At 38.6% G+C, this 19,828-nt stretch overlaps 1 protein-coding gene across 2 annotated transcripts in view; it reads left to right on the top strand.

The window, feature by feature from the left end:
- Pbx3 (PBX homeobox 3) overlaps positions 1-19,828 on the top strand; it is a 192,369-nt gene that overhangs the window by 127,426 nt on the left and 45,115 nt on the right. For both annotated transcript variants that reach the window (XM_041675103.1, XM_041675102.1), the window contains exon 3: positions 17,412-17,653. In XM_041675103.1, coding sequence (XP_041531037.1) covers positions 17,412-17,653 — 242 coding nt within the window. The remainder of the gene's footprint in view (positions 1-17,411; positions 17,654-19,828) is intronic.

Here is a 19,828-nt window from a genome sequence, read left to right as displayed (position 1 = left end):
TCTGTTCTCATCAATTAAGGATGTGGTCTCACCACCATCCCATACCCTTCTTCAGAATGACCCCATTCTGAGAGGGCAGCAAACTTTCCTTGAACATTTCCATAGTCTCCTTTGGCATAAAATTCGACTTGAGCTTCAGGGAACTTGGTGTTATGGTTTAAATTAGTTTTAGAAAGTAAATTAAACAAGTTTAAGGGCCTTTTGAATTTTTTTAAAACACACTTCAGAATCACTGGGACACTTACAGCTCATGGTTCATAGAATATCCAAAGAGTCCAGAACATATTCTGAGCTTGATGAGGAGCCTGTAGAACATCTGGTGCAGCCTTTTGTTTTCTGGTAGAGAAGTTCTTCAGGAGAGGCTGACCTTGTTCAAGGCCATGTGACAGAAGTACTATGTGTGGTCAGCAGATAGGGGCTGGGTTGTAGGCCCTGCCTGCCAGTCTTCTAAGTAGCATAGATCCAAGCTGTAGTGGTTGATTCTATGGTTATCAGTCTTATATTGAATGTTGTTACAAGTATATAATTTTTAATGAATACAAATTTATCATTTAAGATAGATGACCAGATGTATATATCACATTAGAAAGATGTGTAATAAAATAAGAAATGAATTTGTAGTAGAATAGGACCAAACATTCCAAAACAACTCAAGAGGTTTCCTTCGTGTGCCCCCCCCCCACGTTTACGAAATAAAAGAAACATCTGTGGTGTTGAAGTTCTTCTAAAGAAACCAAATTTATTTCCCAACACATGGCATTCCTTTATGCCAGGAACCTAATTTTCCCCCTTACTGTGTGCTTCATGTTTTTTGGATGACAGGGAAGAGATGATTGTCAGGGAGTAGGGACATGAAGATAGATGGGTAGGACACAAATCTCACAGCTTCAAAATGTGCTCGATATCGCCGTTAGTGTCTGCAGCATCTGCCTTAGTTGCTAGAACATAATACTAGCCCCCTGTTCTGCACTTCCTACAGTGAAAGAATCTGAACAGCCACACTTCATTTTGCAAAAGATTGGAAAGGAAAGGTACCTTGTCCAAACACTTCATATGAAGATGCTTGAAGCTTGACAAGTGTAATATTTCTGTACTGAATGTATCTTTGCGTGTATTTATCTAGAAGTAACTGATGTAGGAGCAGTAAAATCTATAAAAAGTAGAGGTATTGGTTTGGTAACTGTGTATTGAACTATTAAAGAGTAGAAGTCCCTTTTTGATACTGGCTTTCATTTATATATTAGAATATTGCTGAATGTTTATAGAAATGGGAGATAACCTAAGGCCAAGTGAATTTTAGATTGGGCTTTAGCTTAATGTATTATTCATACCATTGTATAATCAGTTAAGTGCATCTCTGACAATAAACTTAAAATTCAACTTTAGTAGTACTACCACCCTAAAATGGGTGAGTCAGATAGTGACCTGACATGATTTATTTTGACCCTATATTTTAGATAATTTTTAATAATGGAGGGATGAGATGTTTGGTGTACTCTCTTCATTCTCCCTCCCGTCCCCCTCCCTTTTTAACATTTCACTATTTTTGCTGCATGACCTGGTTTTGCATTTTTCTGATTCTCTGTTCATCTAATTAGTATGTTCTAGAAAGACCTGGACCACTTATTGTGCAGAGATGTAGCCTGTGGGTATTTAATAAGGAGCTTTCAGTGCTACATTTGCATCTTTTGCTTGGGGTCTGAATAGCGAATCACCTTTCAGATCATTAGGAGCACTGCTGTATTGTTAAAATTGGGCCGCAGTATTCTAATGACAGTTTAGAACTTCAGGCTTCCTATATAACCCAGGTGACCCCAGTGTAATTGTGTGTAGTGCAGATGACCCTAGGATAAACTGCTGACGGTTTAGTTCATCCACAGTGTGGCCTCTGTGGTCAGGTGGCTTTATACCCAAGGAGGCCACACAGAGATGCCTTGGAAGCATATTAGATCATGCTAGTTATGTGCACGCTGGCATTATTTCTATCACAGTACCGACCTTCCCAACAAGACCTGTTACTTCTCAAAAAGAGACACATCTCCCAAACCCTGTGTTAGATATGGAATGTATTTTAGCAGATAACTAGTCATCTTTTCAATATACCTGGAAAACAAAATGCTTAAAAAGGGACTATTCTGATTTTACGTTCTTTTCCTAGATGAGAACAAAATAGGGAGATTGTTTTTTCAAGGAGTAAATTATAACTTACTCATTTTCTAACCAGCTAGAAAGGCATCATTAATATTAGAAGTTTATATAGTTTTGTAGGTCATTTGACACTGTTACAGAACTATATAATTTAAAGCCAGAAGAAAATTGAGCATCCTATTTTTGGAAGTTGGTATTTTCACTAATTTTCTAATCTCCAATTGTAATGATACTTTCCTACCTCACAGTAATGCCAGGGCTCAAAGGTAGCTGAGAACTAAAGCAGCTTAAAGAGGGAGTGGTAGGTTTTGTGGTTTTTAAATAAATATTTTTTCCTTAGAGAACATTAGCAGATTAATTACAGCATTTGACTGTGTATCCTACTTCCTTGACTAGTATAAAACTTATCAAATACAGGTATCATTGCACAACTTGTTTTAGAAGATAGCATGTGAGTTGAATTAAAGTTTTAGCAATTAGATTTCAAAATTTATTTTTTGAAATAACTGTTTTTTCAAGGAACTGTTTCCTCAAGGAGTCTGAACTTACCAAGACTTGGTTATAATTAGTAAGTTTTGCCAACAAGTTATGAGTTTTAATATGATGCAGTTTCATAGAGTAGGTGCTTGCAGAGGTGTATTGAAAGAAAACAGAGAATAGGGCGGTACATAGACAGTAAACACTCTGTAGCTAGCTGAACCAACTTGCCTATTAGGCTTACTTCCATAAGCTGTGGGAGAATTATTTTTTCTTTTTTAAACATATAATTTATTTTTATTTTGTGTTCGTTTGTGTTTTGCCTTCATGTGTATCTGTGTGAAGGGTGTCAGAAACCCTGGAATTGGAGTTACAGACAAGTGTGAGCAGTGGGTGCTGCTGGAAATTGAACCCAGATCCTCTTAACCATGAAGCCCTCTCTCCAGCCAGAGAATGTTATTTTAAAAATAACTAGACAGTAATCTGCTCCCCCTGATAACCTGTCTGCCATGTGTTTATTTTGTTTGTCTCATCCTTTTGTATTTTTTTCTTGTCAGTTTCTGCTCAGGAGTTCTACAAATCAACTGTGAAAAGTAGCTACCTGACCTGGCAGGACCCTTGCTTAAGCCCTGACAACCTGGTGTTATCTTTGTCTTCCTTTTAATTGCCACTCCTTTTTATTGTTACGGAAACCCAAATCTGTTCTTAAAGCAGCTGTTTAAATTGTATCGGTCAGAGCTAGCTGGTAATAAAACAGAACTTGTAGTTTTAATAAGTAATTATTTCTTATTTCAGACACACTAACGGGAGGTAATCCTTTATGCAGAAACTTCTACTGCAAGGACCTGAAAACTGGAAAATAATATTGGACTGAATGCTTAATTGAAACTGTGCCCGGTGTGCATGCATATCTAAGTCGTTGCTTATATCTAAGGCATTATGCATGTCTAAGGCATTATGCGAGGCTTGAGGCTTCCTATGTATGAGAACAGTGGCCAGTGCTATTCTGCTAAGTAGTTTTGCAGGATTTTCTCTTCCAAGAGGAATTTGTACTCACATTATTGTTTCCTCTGGGATCCTAGACAATGACTCTGTGGTCTGATTCATTAATATTGGTTGTCTTCAGCAGAGAGTATCCAGATTTGACCTGCCAAGTATTAAATTTTTAATGTATTACTAGTTCTTTCATAGTGTAAGGCTTGTCTTTGTTCTTTGTATTTTTGGACTGTTCAGCTTGAATTAGATAGAGTTAATTTGTAGCATCACTAACTATGCCTCATTTAAAACACACACAATACACATATAAAATGTTTATTGGTGAGATATTTCAGTGTGAATAGCTACCTTTTTAATATTTGAAAGCATACATTTCCAAATTTATTTCGAAAAGTGCCAGGGGTGCTGTGTGCTATGTACAATAAGTTAATTATTACGCTATTAACATTGATGATGTTGAATGTGTTTTAGTTAATGTGTTAATGACGTGTTAATTACTGTACACGTTTGTGAAGACCCTTCAGGCTTGTTCTGTGATGCAACGCGTCAACTTGAACCAGACCAAATAATCTGCAAAGCAGACTGTAACTCTTAGAGTAACACTTGTAAACATAAATTATAAATTAAATTATGCTTTTTATTATTCTTTTTCTCCCTGGTAGAATGAATATGTAATCCTTCTGCTATCTGCACCTGTTAGAACCTAATGCTGTCAGACTCTGTTTTCCCCAAGAGGACTAGAAGAGATTTGTTATGTAGTAACTTATGCTTTGTTTACGCTCCAGCATTTAGTGAGTATTTTATATAGTGTCACGTGCTTTGCATTCTAAAAGATCCTCCTCTTCTTCCTTCTCTTCCACCTCATCTTCCTCTTCTTCCTTCTCCTCCTCTTTCTTTGTTCTGTTCCCTTCATTGATTTAAGATGGAAATCACACTCAGTCCAAATGCAGGCAGGTAAACAGTGGCCACTGTCGCTACTTGATATTAGTCCACATATACTTTTGATTTAATTATGGCCTTTCAAAATCTTTTTTAATCTTACAAGATCAGTCATTTGAAAACAAAAGAAACCAATGGCAATTTCACACTGTAAGCAAAGGCCAGATTTTGCATTCTTTTGAGAACATGGGTAATAGGTTTGTTTTCTGTTTCATAAGTATGCTTTATATTTTGAAATGTGAGTTATTTGGGGCTATGTTATTATAGCATTAAAATCTTAGCTTCCTGCTTCTTCCTTGTCAACATCTTTATAAAATACACCTGGTGATGTTTATCTTCAAGAGATTTACTTGGAGGCTAACATTTTAAAATGCAACATTTTAAAACTGTGTTGTTATAAATGATATTTCTTAGTTTTGTTGCTTCAAACTCAATGATTTTTTTTAAACAAAAATTGTGAGCTCACAAATATACTAAGGATCTGACAGTGAGAACTTGCTATTTTTACTGTTTTAGCCTGCCTTCTTTTCCTTTACTTCCTTATCCCCATTCCCGTTCCCGTTCCTTTCCTTGTTTCCCTTACCTCCTCCCTAGTTGCCTCAGTTTCATAATGACTGAAGTGGGCACAGTGATAGCATCTGCCTTCAGGATGTTACAATGGCTCAGTGAGTCACTACAGATTGAGCATGTGAGCTGTGCCTAGCACGTGGGAGGCTCTTAAAAATGCAAGGTCTCATTAGTGTGCCTTTATATTGTGCTAAAAATTATTTGGAAGCATTTATTTATTTTCACTGTTTTAATTCCTGAGGAACTCATAAGAATTTGAGTTTTTGATTTTCAGTTGTCATAGTTTCAGCACCTTAATTTTAATGACTTTGCCACTCCGGTATTGTCTCTATCCATCCTCCTGGAATTATCCTAGTCTTTTTCATTCCCCTGAACTTGCTTGATTCTATAACACTGCTCTTACTAGAGATTTGTATTGGTATGGAAGGCTACTCTGATGGGAACTTTGGTCTCTTTGTGTATCTCTTGTTTAACGGTACTGATGTCCTCTTGCAATACCCATGCAAAAGGGATTCTAATAAATCTTGTGTTCAGCATCGCACATTGTTTGTTTTAGCTGCCTTCCACTTCATGCTTCTTCCTTTAAGAGCGAGCCATTACGAAAGGTTAGATTCACAGTTAGCAGGCTTTAGCTCTCCCTTTTGAATCAGTGAGGTTGCCGTTTTATTGCTCTCCGACTTACACTTCAGTGATGAGAGTAAACTAGCATCAGATTAAAGGTCAGCAAATCCCATCAAAGAGAGGAATATTAGGGGCAGAGATAGTTGGAGAGGCAGCACACCACTGGGTATTGACAGGGTGATTCCAGGGTATCAGTCAGCAGAATTATAGCTGCCCAGAGAGTCAGTACAGCTTTAATGAGCCTGTGTGAAGAGGAAGAGGGTGGATTTATGTAGTTCCTCATAATTTTCTGTAGAGACTGTTATTGCAGGCATTCTGTAGAGTGTTCTGGTCTTTCATTTAATTCAAAGGTCCTGGAGCTTATCCATCCTCTAAATTCTTTTTTTGTTAGCTCAAATCGAAGTTGACATTTCCATGGTTTACCCCTAAAACATCTAGTTCAAAATCAGGTTTCTTTAGGCATTTTTGAAATCTGTAGATTCTTAATATAAATCTGTAGACATGGGTCTTTCCTCCTCAGAGAAGTAGGTTAGTAATGAAGAATTGTTTTCTAATCAGGAAGCTGGGGTAGCCGCACATTTTCACACTGCCCTTAGAGGACCTAGGAAAGGCGCTGCTTATAACTGCTTTATTTAAAGCCTCTCAGTGTTCATTCTTCTTAAATCAGCTCTTCTAATTATTGTTTATGCGTCTGTTTGTGCACCACAGTCTCACACCCTCCTAGCTGGAAGAGGACAAAGAGATGCCCAGGACAGGGGTTGTTTTTTAATTGTTCTAATGAGAAATACTGTAATTAATTGTCATTATTTTCAAATTTACCTTGATTTTGATATGTTGGATAGAAAACGTGACTTGTTCCTTAAAAGGGAATATTACGTTTATATAATTTCAAGAGAAAGAATATGCTTTAAGAAGTCAAATGTTTATGAAAAACAGACAGAAAACCCAAACCTTTGTTTTCGCTCTTACAAGGATCTACCCAAGGTCTCGTACGCACTCAGCAAGTGCTGTGCCACTGAGCTACATCCCCAGTCTAAGAAAGGACTTCGAATGTCTTTGCTGAATAGTGTTGGACAGGGTGACAGATAATTTTTTAACTTAAACTTTTTGTTTGTTTGTTTGGTTAGGTTTTTTTTTGTTTTGTTTTGTTTTGTTTTGTTTTGAGTCAGGGTTTCTCTGTAGCTTTGTAGTGTGTCCTGTAACTAGCTCTTGTAGACCAGGTTGGTTTTAAACTCAGAGATCCGCCTGCCTCTGCTTCCTGAGTGCTGCGATTAAAGGTGTGTGCCACCACCGCCCAGCTTAAACTTTTTTAAATTATTGATACTAGAAAGTAGACAGTTAAAAAATTCATTGGAATGTTTTATGACTTTGCCAAGCCAGCCACTGTTTGCAGTTTCTATGTAAGAATATACCATTTTAACTGTATTTCTAAAAAAATGAATTATTTACATTATTCATGGAGATTTGCTTTGAAGAGGACTTTAAGCACTTTGTGTTGTCCTTGCATGCCATGTGGATGGTTGTTCCTTTGGAAACATGCATGGTTTTTAAGGGAAGGACGCAATGGTGTGTTGGTACCATAAGAAGCCCAAGTATGAGCTTTGACATCCACTGTTGCCTGAGGCTGCAGTTCTTACAACAGCGTGTGAATGTTTAAGCAAGACGCACATAGATGAAGACTGCATAAAAAACACAAAAGCCATTTCCAGTCATTATTTAGATGCGGTGTTTATATTAAAAGCCTAGTGTACTTTCAAACAAAATCATGTGGCAACTCTAGTAAAGCTTGTGTTTCCTATAATCATATTTTGCTTCACAAAGCCCTTTCAATAAAACCCAGCCTGTGTCCTTTATAATAGTACAGATAAAACTTTATGTGTGCTCTTGTGTTGGAATGTACAGGGAATGCCAATGACTCTCTTGGCATATTTACTAGCATTCTTTCTGAGCGCTCCCTGTGCATCAAGATAATTTGGCATTCCAGAAATAACAAAGTGGACATTCTTTCCTGAAGGGAGAAAAAGGGAAAGGGTAGGTATTTGCTGTTCGTTATTAAATCAAGAGGCTGTGATTTATAAATTCACTTTTGCAGTTTTGACAAAAGGAAGAGAAATGAATACACAGATAAGCATGAGATTAGTTATCTGATAGGGCTGAGGGACTTGTGAGTGACAGATATTAATCACTTTAAGGTACATAGATATATTTGAGATTTTAAAATTCAGCTGGAGTCTAGTATTTTCACTTGAGTAAAGTCACGAATGGAAAAAGGACCCTTTCTCCCCATTAGTAGTTTCAGACTAGACATTTTACTTAATACATGGATATGCATGCTTTTTAATACTACCATTCATTTCATCTGTGAAATAGTTGATTAAAGTTTCCAAAATACTAATGAAGAGGATATGTAACCTTGGCCTCATTTTAAGTAATCTTAACAAGAACACTGTGTAGCCATTTCGAACACTTTAATTAGTACATTTGCCAGAAGAGCAGAGGCCTTATTCAGAACAAATCAGCAGCACCATTTACTTCCCCTGCGCTCCTTCACGCGGCTGTTCTCAAGGCTTCGTGCTTTCTTAAAGGTGTGAGCAGAACTCACTCCCAGTGACCCACCATCTATGTCTTGTCACTGACGCGGATCAGAGTGCCACTCGACTCCTAGAGGTGATGGGGGAGTGAAGCTGGCACCATAACATTGAGATAGCTAAAAGCAATAAAACAACCTGCTATCAAAATATGCTGCAGAATAATGGCAACACAGTCTCTGGTGAAGGAATTTAATACAGAAAATGCTAGAATCTTAAAAAGGACAAAGTTGACCATGTAACAAATACTATTAGAAATTAGATAATTCTTAAAACTATAGGTAGAATTATTTTAGATCACTTCCATATTGTTTATATGCATACGTTGGTGTTTTGGTAATGTTTCATTTTTATGTATTATACCAAACAATTCATTCTCTGACTGAAAGATGCAGTATTTTAATAAAATTATTTTGGCTGTGTGGTTTTAAGTGAGTGTTATTATTTGTTAAAGTGCCAGTTGTGTGCTAGGTGTTCTATTAGGCATTTTATAGATTTTATGTCATTTGAACTTCACAATCATTTCCTCAGTTGGTGGAACCCCTATTCACAGAGAGAAGCAAAGACTTCCTCTGGTCACAGAGACAGTAAGTGACAGGCAACATTGGAATCTAGGCTACTCTGACTCCAGAGCCACATTTTCCTGTGCTGTGGTTTATTTAAATTATAATTGCCGTGTGAGATTTATTTTAATATTTAAAATATTCATTTATTTTTAAATGTATGTGTATGTATGTGTGCTACATGTGTACAGGTGCACTTAGAGGCCAGGAGAGGCGTCCAGTCCTCTGGAGCTGGGTTTACAGGCAGCTGTGCGCTGTCTCATGCGGGTCTGAGAACTGAACTATGAAGGTACTTGTAACAGCCAAGCCACCTCCCCAGCCTATAGTGTAACTTTTAAGTCCAATATCATGATCTATTTCTCTAGATTTTTTTTATTTAAAAAAGAGGAAACTGTATTTCAAGTTTTTGAGTCTTTTTTTTTTGGTGTGTGTGTATGGTGTTTTGCTTTCATGTATGTATGTGTACTATATGTGAACCTAGTGCCCATGAAGTCTAGAATTGGAATTAAAGATGGTTGTGAGCCACCACATGTGTGGTGGGAATTAAACCCATGTCCTCTGGAAGAGCAGCTAATCCTCTTAACTGCTGAACCATCTCTCTAGTTTTGTATTTGGATTTAAAACAAAAAACAAAAACATTCCTATATGACCATGGGTTCTGTGGTAGCTTAACCTCTTCAGAATTTCGTTTTCTCATCTGTGAGGCCAGTGGCATCTACCAGGATAAGGTTATTTAAAAACCACTGAGAGAGCTTGTGGAAGGCGCAGGTGTGGTGTGCGTTCAATACTATGGAAATTTATACCTGGAGGAAACTCTTACACCTATGTTACTTTAACATTAACACTTGTAAAGTAGGAAGTGAAAGCTCTCTACATTGGGAACAAAAGGGCAGGAGACATTGTTTTTAGGCAGAAATATTTTGAATTGTAAACTGTGCCTGAAAGATGTGGTCTTGTAAACACAAGAGCATGGAGGGATACAGCTTTGGGTCTGCACAGGATGCCCTCTGTGTTAGAGGGAGCAGCTCCACAGAGTAATGTTATCCTATTCACAGCATGGCAGTGATCTTAACTGACAGGACAGGAAATGAAAGTGCAATGGCAACCTCATTCTGCTGCGAGAAAAGGCAAGGGGACGGAGTGTGGGGCTGTGGAGAGGGAAGCTTGCAGTCTCCTTCTGTGTAAGCCAGTGCTTGTCTGCACAGAGTATAGTATACAAGGACCAATTAATTGCTTTTGAGAGTGGTCCAAATGTGGGCCTCTCATTTTCTGATCAAGGCATTTTGAATATGTGGTTCCTATCAAAGGCTATCTCTGACACGTTAGGTCATTAGATCACTGGTGACCACGGAGTAGCTAGTCACAAAGACCTATGGTATTAAAGCATGCTGTTATCATAATTCTGCCTTCCCCATAGACACAGTTGGGTTCTGAAGCGCTTTGCTTTCTCTTTAAATAATATTGTTTTTCTCCTTTTTAGAATTTGTCATATTTACCAACCCTAAAAATCTCCTCTATAGAGCATTTTCTTTGAACATCTTTTCTTTTAGATAAAACGAAAGTGGCCCTTTCCCTTCCCTACCACGTGTAATAATTTCCTTTAAAAATAGAACGCAGGTAACCCTGAGTGCTAATATGCGTAAGAAGCACGGCCCGTTTCCTCCTCATCCTTTTTCACTGTCTCATGCAAGCACAGCATACTTCATATCTTGCCCTGGCCCCTGTTCTCTTCTGTAGCTGACAGTGCTTATATATCAAGCCTCCAACAAGATGCAGCTCCATTTAACAAAAAAAGTGCCTTAAAAATGTAACTCTGCTTTCTGCATTTTTATTGCACAGTCCATCTGCTCCTTCATCTTGGGCTGCTCTTCACTTCACAGTGACAAGGCTCACTCCTTTTCCTGTCTCTTGAGGCAAGATCTAATTGGCAAGAGGAAAGTCTTCAAAATTTGCCTTTACTAGCTAACAGTAGTTTCAGGGTTTTTTCTGTAAACATTTTGTTAAAGTAAGCTTGAAGGTTAAAGAGAAAAATGTAATGAAACTGAAGGATATAAGGATTCTTTTCCTGCACAATGAGAAAAGGTTTTCAAGTGAGCAAATTACGCTGTGGTTTTGTAGTATGGCTGATACTTTTGATAGTTTCAAATAGCAAAATGCTTATCACTACTTCAGAGTTAGCTCTTGTGTAAAATATTCTACTGTTCCTGATAAAATTAATCTGAGCATGTGATGTGGCTGGGGTTGTTGCTATTGTCCTCTGTGCTGCCATTTGCATTGCTGGGAGCTTGCAGAAACACCAGAGTCATAGCCTTGGGAGTTCCATGGCAAAGAAATGCTGGTGCTTCAGGAAATGCCTTTAAATGCTTTTCCTCCCCTCATTTAAAGTGCATCTGTGCAGTTACAGGAAAATAGCAACTGTGTTCTGCCCAGGAATCTAGTACCTGCCCAGACCAAGATACTAATAACGTCATTATGACATCTAGCCGTTTTCCATTGAACCGCTAATAAAGGTCATTAGTTGCCAGCTTTCGTGAGTGAGATGGCTCTGCAGCCAGTGCTCAGAGGAAGTTACCAGTGCTGTGTGCTAGAGACAGGCATTCTGCCAACAGCTTTATAATGAAGGAGAAATGTAATAAAGCAACAGATTGACAGTTTATGTGTTGAAAGTGAAGGAAATGGAGGTGTGGAGAAGCATTATGGGGAATCTTTCTAGTCATATCTTCAATTTAACCATCAGGGGAAATGCTTCAGAATCTTAGATTTATGAATTTCTAGTAAGCAGTTCCCCAGCATGTAAACAAACCTCAGTGGGCTGTTTTAGGAAGGTAGATTTGGGCAGCGAAGTAATCATTTTTATTCCTCTGATTTTCCAAATAGAAATGGACATATATGATAAAAATGTCAGCCACACTCTCCACGTCAGGGCCCTAACAGGATTACATGTCAGTTCTTAATGTCTCGCTCTGTTTTTCTTTGCCATGAATGGCTGCATTATTGCTCACAGGAACTTCACTGTAATATATGGTAAGAGACAAGTAGCTCTTTATGGCCAGTGATTATTCGGTTTGAATGAAACCTGTGATTTATGTCCATTTAACTGAAAAGCCTTGTAAATTCCCAGTGCTGCATTTTCCCTCAATAGAGAATGAGTCAAGCGAAAGTGACAACTGGGTTGGCGTGGGAATGTGCAGTGCATTGCTGTGTTATATTTAATATACCTGACATGAAAAACGTGCACATGCCACACAGCCACCTTAAACAGGAGTGGAAGTGACATTAGCTTGTAATATGACTTCCATATTCAGTGGATTAGACACTAACATGGACTTAAAAGGCAGCTTGTTTGGAGCAGGTGTGGGATGGGCATTGGGGCCAAGGGTTGAGCTAGGCAGCTGGATTCTCTGTGATTCATTCACAATATTTTAAGAATTAGCTGGTTTTCTATTGGTATCTGTGAAAGCGTATGTGCTTTGCCTTCCTTGATGAGGGTCGTCTCTAGTGAAAGCATTATTTCAGGAAATGCTGATGCTGCTCAGTTCTACTCTCCCCTGGTACCCTTCCTTTTCCTCTCCCCCCACTTTTTACCTCTCTTTTCCTCTCCATTTAAAGGTCAGCCTGCAATGGGCTTGGTGCCTTAGTTCTGGCTCTGGTCTCTCTGCTGTTTCTCTTGAGAACCACAGCCTGTCACCCTCCCCCTCAGTCTCTTCTTTAGTCAGTGGTATACAAAGTTTGTCAGTGACTTTCTCACTTTATTTCCAGATTATATGACGGTTTTCACAAATTACAAAAAAATATTAATAATTTCAAACAGAATCTTACAATAATCGACTGACTATGTCACTTGTGTCTGGTTCTTCAATGTCACACTTCACAGCTTCCTTACAGGTTCAGGGGATTTTTTATTTCTTCCATGTTTGGGGAGAAAAAGAGGTTGGTGTGTTTGTATTCATCTTTATAGCTTGGTTAGATATCTCAAACTGGCTGTCTTGAAATTTTTTTTTTTTTTTTTGTTTTTCGAGACAGGGTTTCTCTGTGGTTTTGGAGCCTGTCCTGGAACTAGCTCTTGTAGACCAGGCTGGTCTCGAACTCACAGAGATCCACCTGCCTCTGCCTCCCAAGTGCTGGGATTAAAGGCGTGCGCCACCACCGCCTGGCTGTCTTGAAATTTTTAAATGGAATTGGTATTGTCTTTAGTCAGGTTCATGACTTCTGACCACAGTCCTGCTTATTACATGACAGACACACAATGAAATCTGTGGAAAATGATAAGGTCAGCTGGAAATGCCAGAATTGTTACTTGTTTAAAGCCTCAAGAATTCAAGCCTTGTTGAAGATAGCTGATCTGGCTTTGTTTACATGATTTGGCTAAAATATTTTCTTCTGAGCTATATCTCTGGCCTGGTAGTGAAAAATAAAGTGTGTTAGAACAAAATGCAGAGATCTCATAGTCCAAGCTTTGTGAACAATCAGGAATTTTGTTTCGTAGTATGCTCATTAGGGAAGAAAACCAAGTTTCCACAATGGTGCTTCGTTCTTGGTGAATGACATACTCTTTACAGAAAGAGGTTTTATTACTTTTCTTCGTCGCCATTATGACACTGTGGGTGGAAATGCTGGCTGGACCTCAATGTGAGTCCCAGCGTGTGAACTACACATTTGCAGTGACTGTGCTCTGAAGCCACATTTTGGTCCTGCATGAACAGAGGTTACTCATGGTCTAGTGGCTTTGCTTGGTTAGTGCTCTTTCTTAATTTGCACCTCCTCCTCTTAGGGCAAGCCTTGTTGTGCATAGTGTTGTGCTACTAGAGGCTAGCACTGCACAGTCCAGCCAATGCAGATTCCTAATCTGCTTATTTATAATTCAAAAGCTTGCCTATATATTAATGAACTCTTAATGAGCTGTTGAAAATGCCTGAATTACAGTCAGATTATTGAACTGAAACAGCCCCATAATCATACCATTTGAGTGGGCTGTAGGTACTTTTCACATCTGCAGCTTAGTATTGTGAAGGGTGTGTGTGTATTCAGAGAAAGCTTTATAATAATTTTGACCTGTAATTTATTTATTGCCCTCAGATGCAGTTGTCTATGCAGATGCTCTCTCCCATTATCTGTGGGGCAGGTGCACAGCATGTTGAAAGACAGCTAATTAGGATTTGCTGAAAGATATGCAAAAACTGTGGGCTTATAACAAAGCCAAGTTCATTGTTAAACAATGTTTTACTGTGTTTGTATGATTTGTCTAGATCTTCTGGGTACTGAAATGAATGTCATGGCTATAAGTAGACTGCAAACAGAGTTTTGGATTTTTGTTTTGTTTTTGTCTCTTAAGAAAATAATGCTGTGATAACCAGAAAGCTGTGGTGTAAAACTTTATAAACCTCTTTAGATATACACGTTTTGAATTAAAATCTTTAAATTTTTGTTTCACCAAGTTTTAATGTGAAGTTACTAGGACCCTTTGATGTCATAGGACTGAATCATTCATTCTGGCCTTTGCAAATCTAGTCTCATTAAAATATTATAGGGGGGCTGGAGAGATGGCTCAGTGGTTAAGAGCATTGCCTGCTCTTTCAAAGGTCCTGAGTTCAATTCCCAGCAACCACATGGTGGCTCACAACCATCTGTAATGAGGCCTGGTGCCCTCTTCTGGCCTGCAGGGGTACGTGTAGGCAGAACATTGTATACATAATAAATAAATAAATAAATATTTAAAAAAATATTATAGGAAAAAAAATGTTTATAGGTGCCCAGAGGAGTTGGGTGTTGTGACTGGAAGCCTTGTGTGCCCTGGGGGGTTAGAAAGACTAGTAATGGTGATGGAGAGGTAGGAAGAATGGGAAGTCAAATAATGTAAGCAGAGAAATAAATACAAATATTCAGATTGAAAGTAACTTTAGAAATCAAGTACTATTTTTTTAGGCATCCCATAATCATTACTTTGCTTAATAGAGAAAATCTTTTTACTTTCTAGACTGTAGTTTTGAAAGTGACTTCTTTATTGATCGACAGCCTTCTCGATGCTGCCTAATCACACATGCTCTCCAGCCATTTTTATTCACAGGATATAAGGTTTCTGTTAGGAAACATTTTTTCTCATGGGATTTGATGCACATAATTTAGAAAGTAAATACAGAAGGATTTCATTAAAACATTTTTCTTGTTCTTGAGGCAAGCACATGTTGATTTACTTATGGTTTTATAAAGCAGGCATCATTAGAAAGTATTATAGCTGTTAAAATATGTACTTATAATTTTTCCTGTGCCCACTGCTACTGAGCCTCCTAGTAGTAGCACAGGGGTGTACAATATTAAATGCTATTAGAATGCCACAGGTACCTAGGCATTTTCTGCCTTTTGTACTCCTGATGACTTTTTTCCACTGAAGGTCTGTTTCCCTGGTTTATTAGTCAGTGAGCATCTACTACTGTCTGCCACACTTGTTCAGAGAACTCAAAGAAGTGTAATAGTTTTTACTCTGACTGTTGATGTACTGTCAAAGAACCTTACCAACATGCCATGAGGAAAAGATTGGTGTGTTTAAATACAACGGGGAAATTAGAAACCCTACAGAACCGTGAAGGTGTTTTTTTAAAAAAAAAAAAAAAAAGAATACACATTTGCAGACAGGTATGGTGGTTCATGTCAAGGGGACAAGTGTCCGTCATGCCAACATGGGCTATGTAGTAATTCACCAAAAATTCCTTTCTTTTCAGAAGAAGTACAATTATCTAGAAATAAAGGAGAAATAACCCCCCCCCCAAAAAAAAGAAAAGTGAGCAGAAGTTGACTTACAACAGGGAAGTGTAAAGAGCCTAACTTGATTTAAAGCGAAACAGAACTAAAAGTACAGGATGAAACCAGCCAGTGAGCTCAGGCACACCAAAGCGTGGGGAGCAGGATGTGTAACCAGACGTGGTCCTTCATAATGTCTTAACGCTCGGAACATTTAAGCGAGTCAGAAGAGAGAAGTTGAAAATAGCCACTTAGCCACTATGGAGCAGTTCTAGAACACTATGAGGCAATTCTTTCTAGTCTCCAGGAACTAGCAAGTCAGCAATGACGCGTTCCTAGAGATTTGAACTTAAAGAATTATCTAACTTTTGGCTTCTCTAAATGAATATATTGCCTTTATATGTTATAATTTTCAGATATTTGTCTTTGAATAGGCAACTGATGTAATTTTTAAATTATGGTGACTTAGTTTTATTATTCAGTTGAAATTATTTTTAAACAGAAGTGACAGCTTTAAAATGTTTTGGGGGAGGAAATCAAAATTGTTCATTTGAGCTAAGGCAACCAAGAGCTCTGTCATGCTGTGCGTGTAATTCAGGGCGTCTATTGATGACGTCTGTTCGTAAAAGAACTGGTGGTACATGTGGGTTAGCATATGAAATCTCAGAGCTGGTGATCAGTTGAGGACTTGGCAGCTTATAGATGTTACTGTCATGTAAGTTACACCAGACACAGAGTGTGTGCCACTGCGGATAAACAACAGGCACACGTGCAAGAGGCAGAATCCAAATGCAAACATTTGAGATGCCAGCTCCCCCTCCCCATGCCTTGTAACTAGTGCAGGGAACCTGCTTCTGAGCAGATTTACAGAGGTTAATTGGGCTGGGATAGTTTATATTGTGTTACACATTAATGAAAATGCTGATTTTGAGCTGTCATGACTCCAGTGCTTTTTATACCACGATAATTATTTTAAAACTTTGTCTTCTGTGTTACTGAAAACATCTTGGCAGAAAGCCTGTGTGACCTGATTAAACCTATGAATTGTCAGCTGTGATCTATCGTACTCAGAAGAGGTTGCTGACTGGCATCACTTGGAAATCTTGATGTAAAAGCAGAATGAGATTGAAACTACTGTGCCCAGCACTCAATTGCCATGTCAGTGGCACATTTTAAACTCTGTTTGGTGTCCTTGTGAGTTTGCTTGCACGTGCCTAGCAATGACCTTTTAATATGTATTTAAGTTTAGCTAATAACTTCATATCAAATGTGCTTTGCTTCTGAGATTGCATGATAGAAAAGCCATTTAGTGCTGTGTATTTCCAAATTTTTTGATACATCTGTGGATTAAAACTATTTTATGGAATTTTCAGTTCTATTTATCTGACTAGATAAAGAGACAGATTAGCCACACTTTGAGTTTGTTTATATCTCGGCAACATTTTCTTCTTAGGTCCTTCTTCCTACTTTATGAATAAATCATTTAAATCTGAAGTTTGGATAATCAATATTCTAAGAAATTGAGCTTGCCTCTTTCTAAGAGTCCAAGTTGGGGTTAAATTCTGAAGGGATGTATAAAGAGTCCTAGGATGCATGTAAATATATTTTAACATCAAGTCTCATAGTCAAGCTTGTTTATCCAATGGGAGCGATGAAGCTCCCAGCATGAATTGTAGTGCACTGATGTTGTTTGATCATTTTCTCAAATAAACAAAATACTCACACTGTTTGTCCTCTGTCTCTCGCTTCTTCTCTCTGTCTTTCTCTTTCCTTGAAGGTCTCAGCATCAGAGGAGCCCAGGAGGAAGACCCTCCCGACCCCCAGCTAATGAGACTGGACAATATGCTTTTGGCAGAAGGGGTTTCAGGTCCTGAGAAAGGTGGGGGATCGGCAGCAGCAGCTGCAGCCGCAGCAGCCTCTGGAGGTTCTTCAGATAACTCTATTGAACACTCAGATTACAGAGCCAAATTGACCCAGATCAGACAAATCTATCACACAGAACTGGAGAAATATGAACAGGTCAGCAGCCGCCACTCCCAGCCCTGCACAAACCCTCTCTTGCTCTTCTCCTAGACTGTACTAACCAATTCCAAGGGCCATAAGGGGTAGGTGTTAACACAAACTAAAATTAACAAAGATGATATACAAAACCAAGAGAGTTGTGGGAGCCATGAAATGAAGATGCTGTGAGCTTTGAGGGGCAGAACCAACTCTCATATCCCTTTGTTCCAGTTTTATTCATTCCTCACATTCATGGTACCTAACTGCCACACCTGTAAGCCCTTCCTTCCCACTTGTGCCCTGCAGAACTCTGTAGAATTCAACCTAGCTTTGTTCATAGCTTTAACAGCTGGCAAAAGGAGAAATATCATTGCATAGTGATACTGTGAGTTCTAGGACCCTCCTAGGACTTAATTCTGTGGACTGTACTAGACTGTGTGGACGGAGCTTCCGGGATCATTTGAAGATGAGACTCCTGGTTAATTATAACTTTGCCAGGACAGGGTAGACCAGGCATTGTGTGCTAAACCCTGATCACAAAGAATAATCTTCTCAACAAACTTACTAGCCATACTTCATTGATCCTTAGGTATCTTTTGAGTTTAAGCTATGCCACTGTCCTATCTGCTAATAACAGAAAGTCACATTGTAATTTAACTCTGGCATGCTATTGATTACCAAGTGACTCTAGATTTCCAGAAACCCATATTAGTTAAAATGGAAGAGAAATAAGTGGTTCCTGGATTCAACATAATATGGTGAAATGCGGGTTATCAATTTTTAACATATTTTAGTTAATAATTTAAGTTTAAAATTCTACTTAAATTAAGGACTTCTCATTTAACGTGGATTCTCATTTGAAAGGCCTTTAGAAGATTCACTATAATGTCAACTTTTGAACATACACAAAAATAAAGAGATGAGTTAGGTTGAATCTTATAAAATAGATACTGTATGTTAGCAGTTATTCTTAATGCCCTTACACTTTAGTGGGAACTTGTGTGTGTGTTTGTGGGGTGGAGGGGTGTTCCTGGTGACTTTCCTTTTCCTTAAAGAAAAATTAAGAGCAGTTTTAGGTTCAGGGCAGTATTATCTCAGAGATGTCTTCCATGCTCCCCGTTCCCACATATACGTGGCTTACCTGCCAGAGAGGCCTATTAACCCTCGTGAACCAGCACCTGCACATCAGCACCCCACGTCCACATTCTCCTGGTCCCGTGAACCAGCACCTCCACATCAGCACCCCACGTCCACATTCTCCTGGTCTCGTGAACCAGCACCTGCACATCAGCACCCCACGTCCACATTCTCCTGGTCTCGTGCAGTCATGTACTCGGAGAGATGCACATGCTTACAGCATCTGAGAAATTTGCCCTAATGGTCCTTGTTGCACATCTCTCTGCTTCTCCCACCTTCTACATCTTCCTCTCTCTCCCTCTCTTCCCTTTTCCCGCTTCACTCCTCCCCCACTGACCCCTGGAAACCACTCTTTGGTTTTAGTGCTGAATTTTCACGGTCTCTGAACAGTTTCAGTTGTATATGTTGGCCCTCCACCCCGATCTTTTCTTATTTTCTGAGAAAGATGGTATTAAACAAATGTTGCATCTTTATCCCAGAGGTGAGTGTTTTGAGGAAGAATAAAAAGATACAATATATGTTAAAATGAAATGCAAATTAATAATATAAAATTTTCTATTTTGGGACAAGACTTTCTGGGATTCAAAACTGTTTCCATTTGCAAGGATAAATTTTGGAAAAGAATGTTCAGATAGGAAATTTGGAAAAATTATTGTGTATGTGTACAGAAAAAAATCCAGCTTTCTGATTTGACGTGAATAATTGAGAATAAACGAAATAAGTCATGGTTGAAAGGTTGCCCTGAGCATAAACAGTAGAAAATGATTCTAATTTGTAGTATAATCCTAATTGCATGATTTTATGTTAAATAGGTCTATGCATGTTTACCAGGCAACTGCCACTAGTCACCTTGCCTAGAAATGGCCACATTGTTCTGTTTGCTCCTGACTGTCCTCTGCCACAGTACTCTTCCCACACAACAGACTTACTGTTCATCAGATGGGCTCTGTTAGAAATTGGGTGAAGCTGGCATCAGCGGAAGCCTTCTTATCTTAGAAATGCCCTAAAGATTTCCCATGAGACTTCAGTAGTTCCAGTCTTAGCTAATACCAGAAT

This window comes from Microtus oregoni, unplaced genomic scaffold, assembly GCF_018167655.1.
Source record: "Microtus oregoni isolate MIOR12 unplaced genomic scaffold, Mior012 000025F_ref0000491, whole genome shotgun sequence".
NCBI lineage: Eukaryota > Metazoa > Chordata > Mammalia > Rodentia > Cricetidae > Microtus > Microtus oregoni.
Note: the sequence above shows the minus strand (reverse complement) of the source record. Positions and strands in the feature narration are given on the sequence as shown.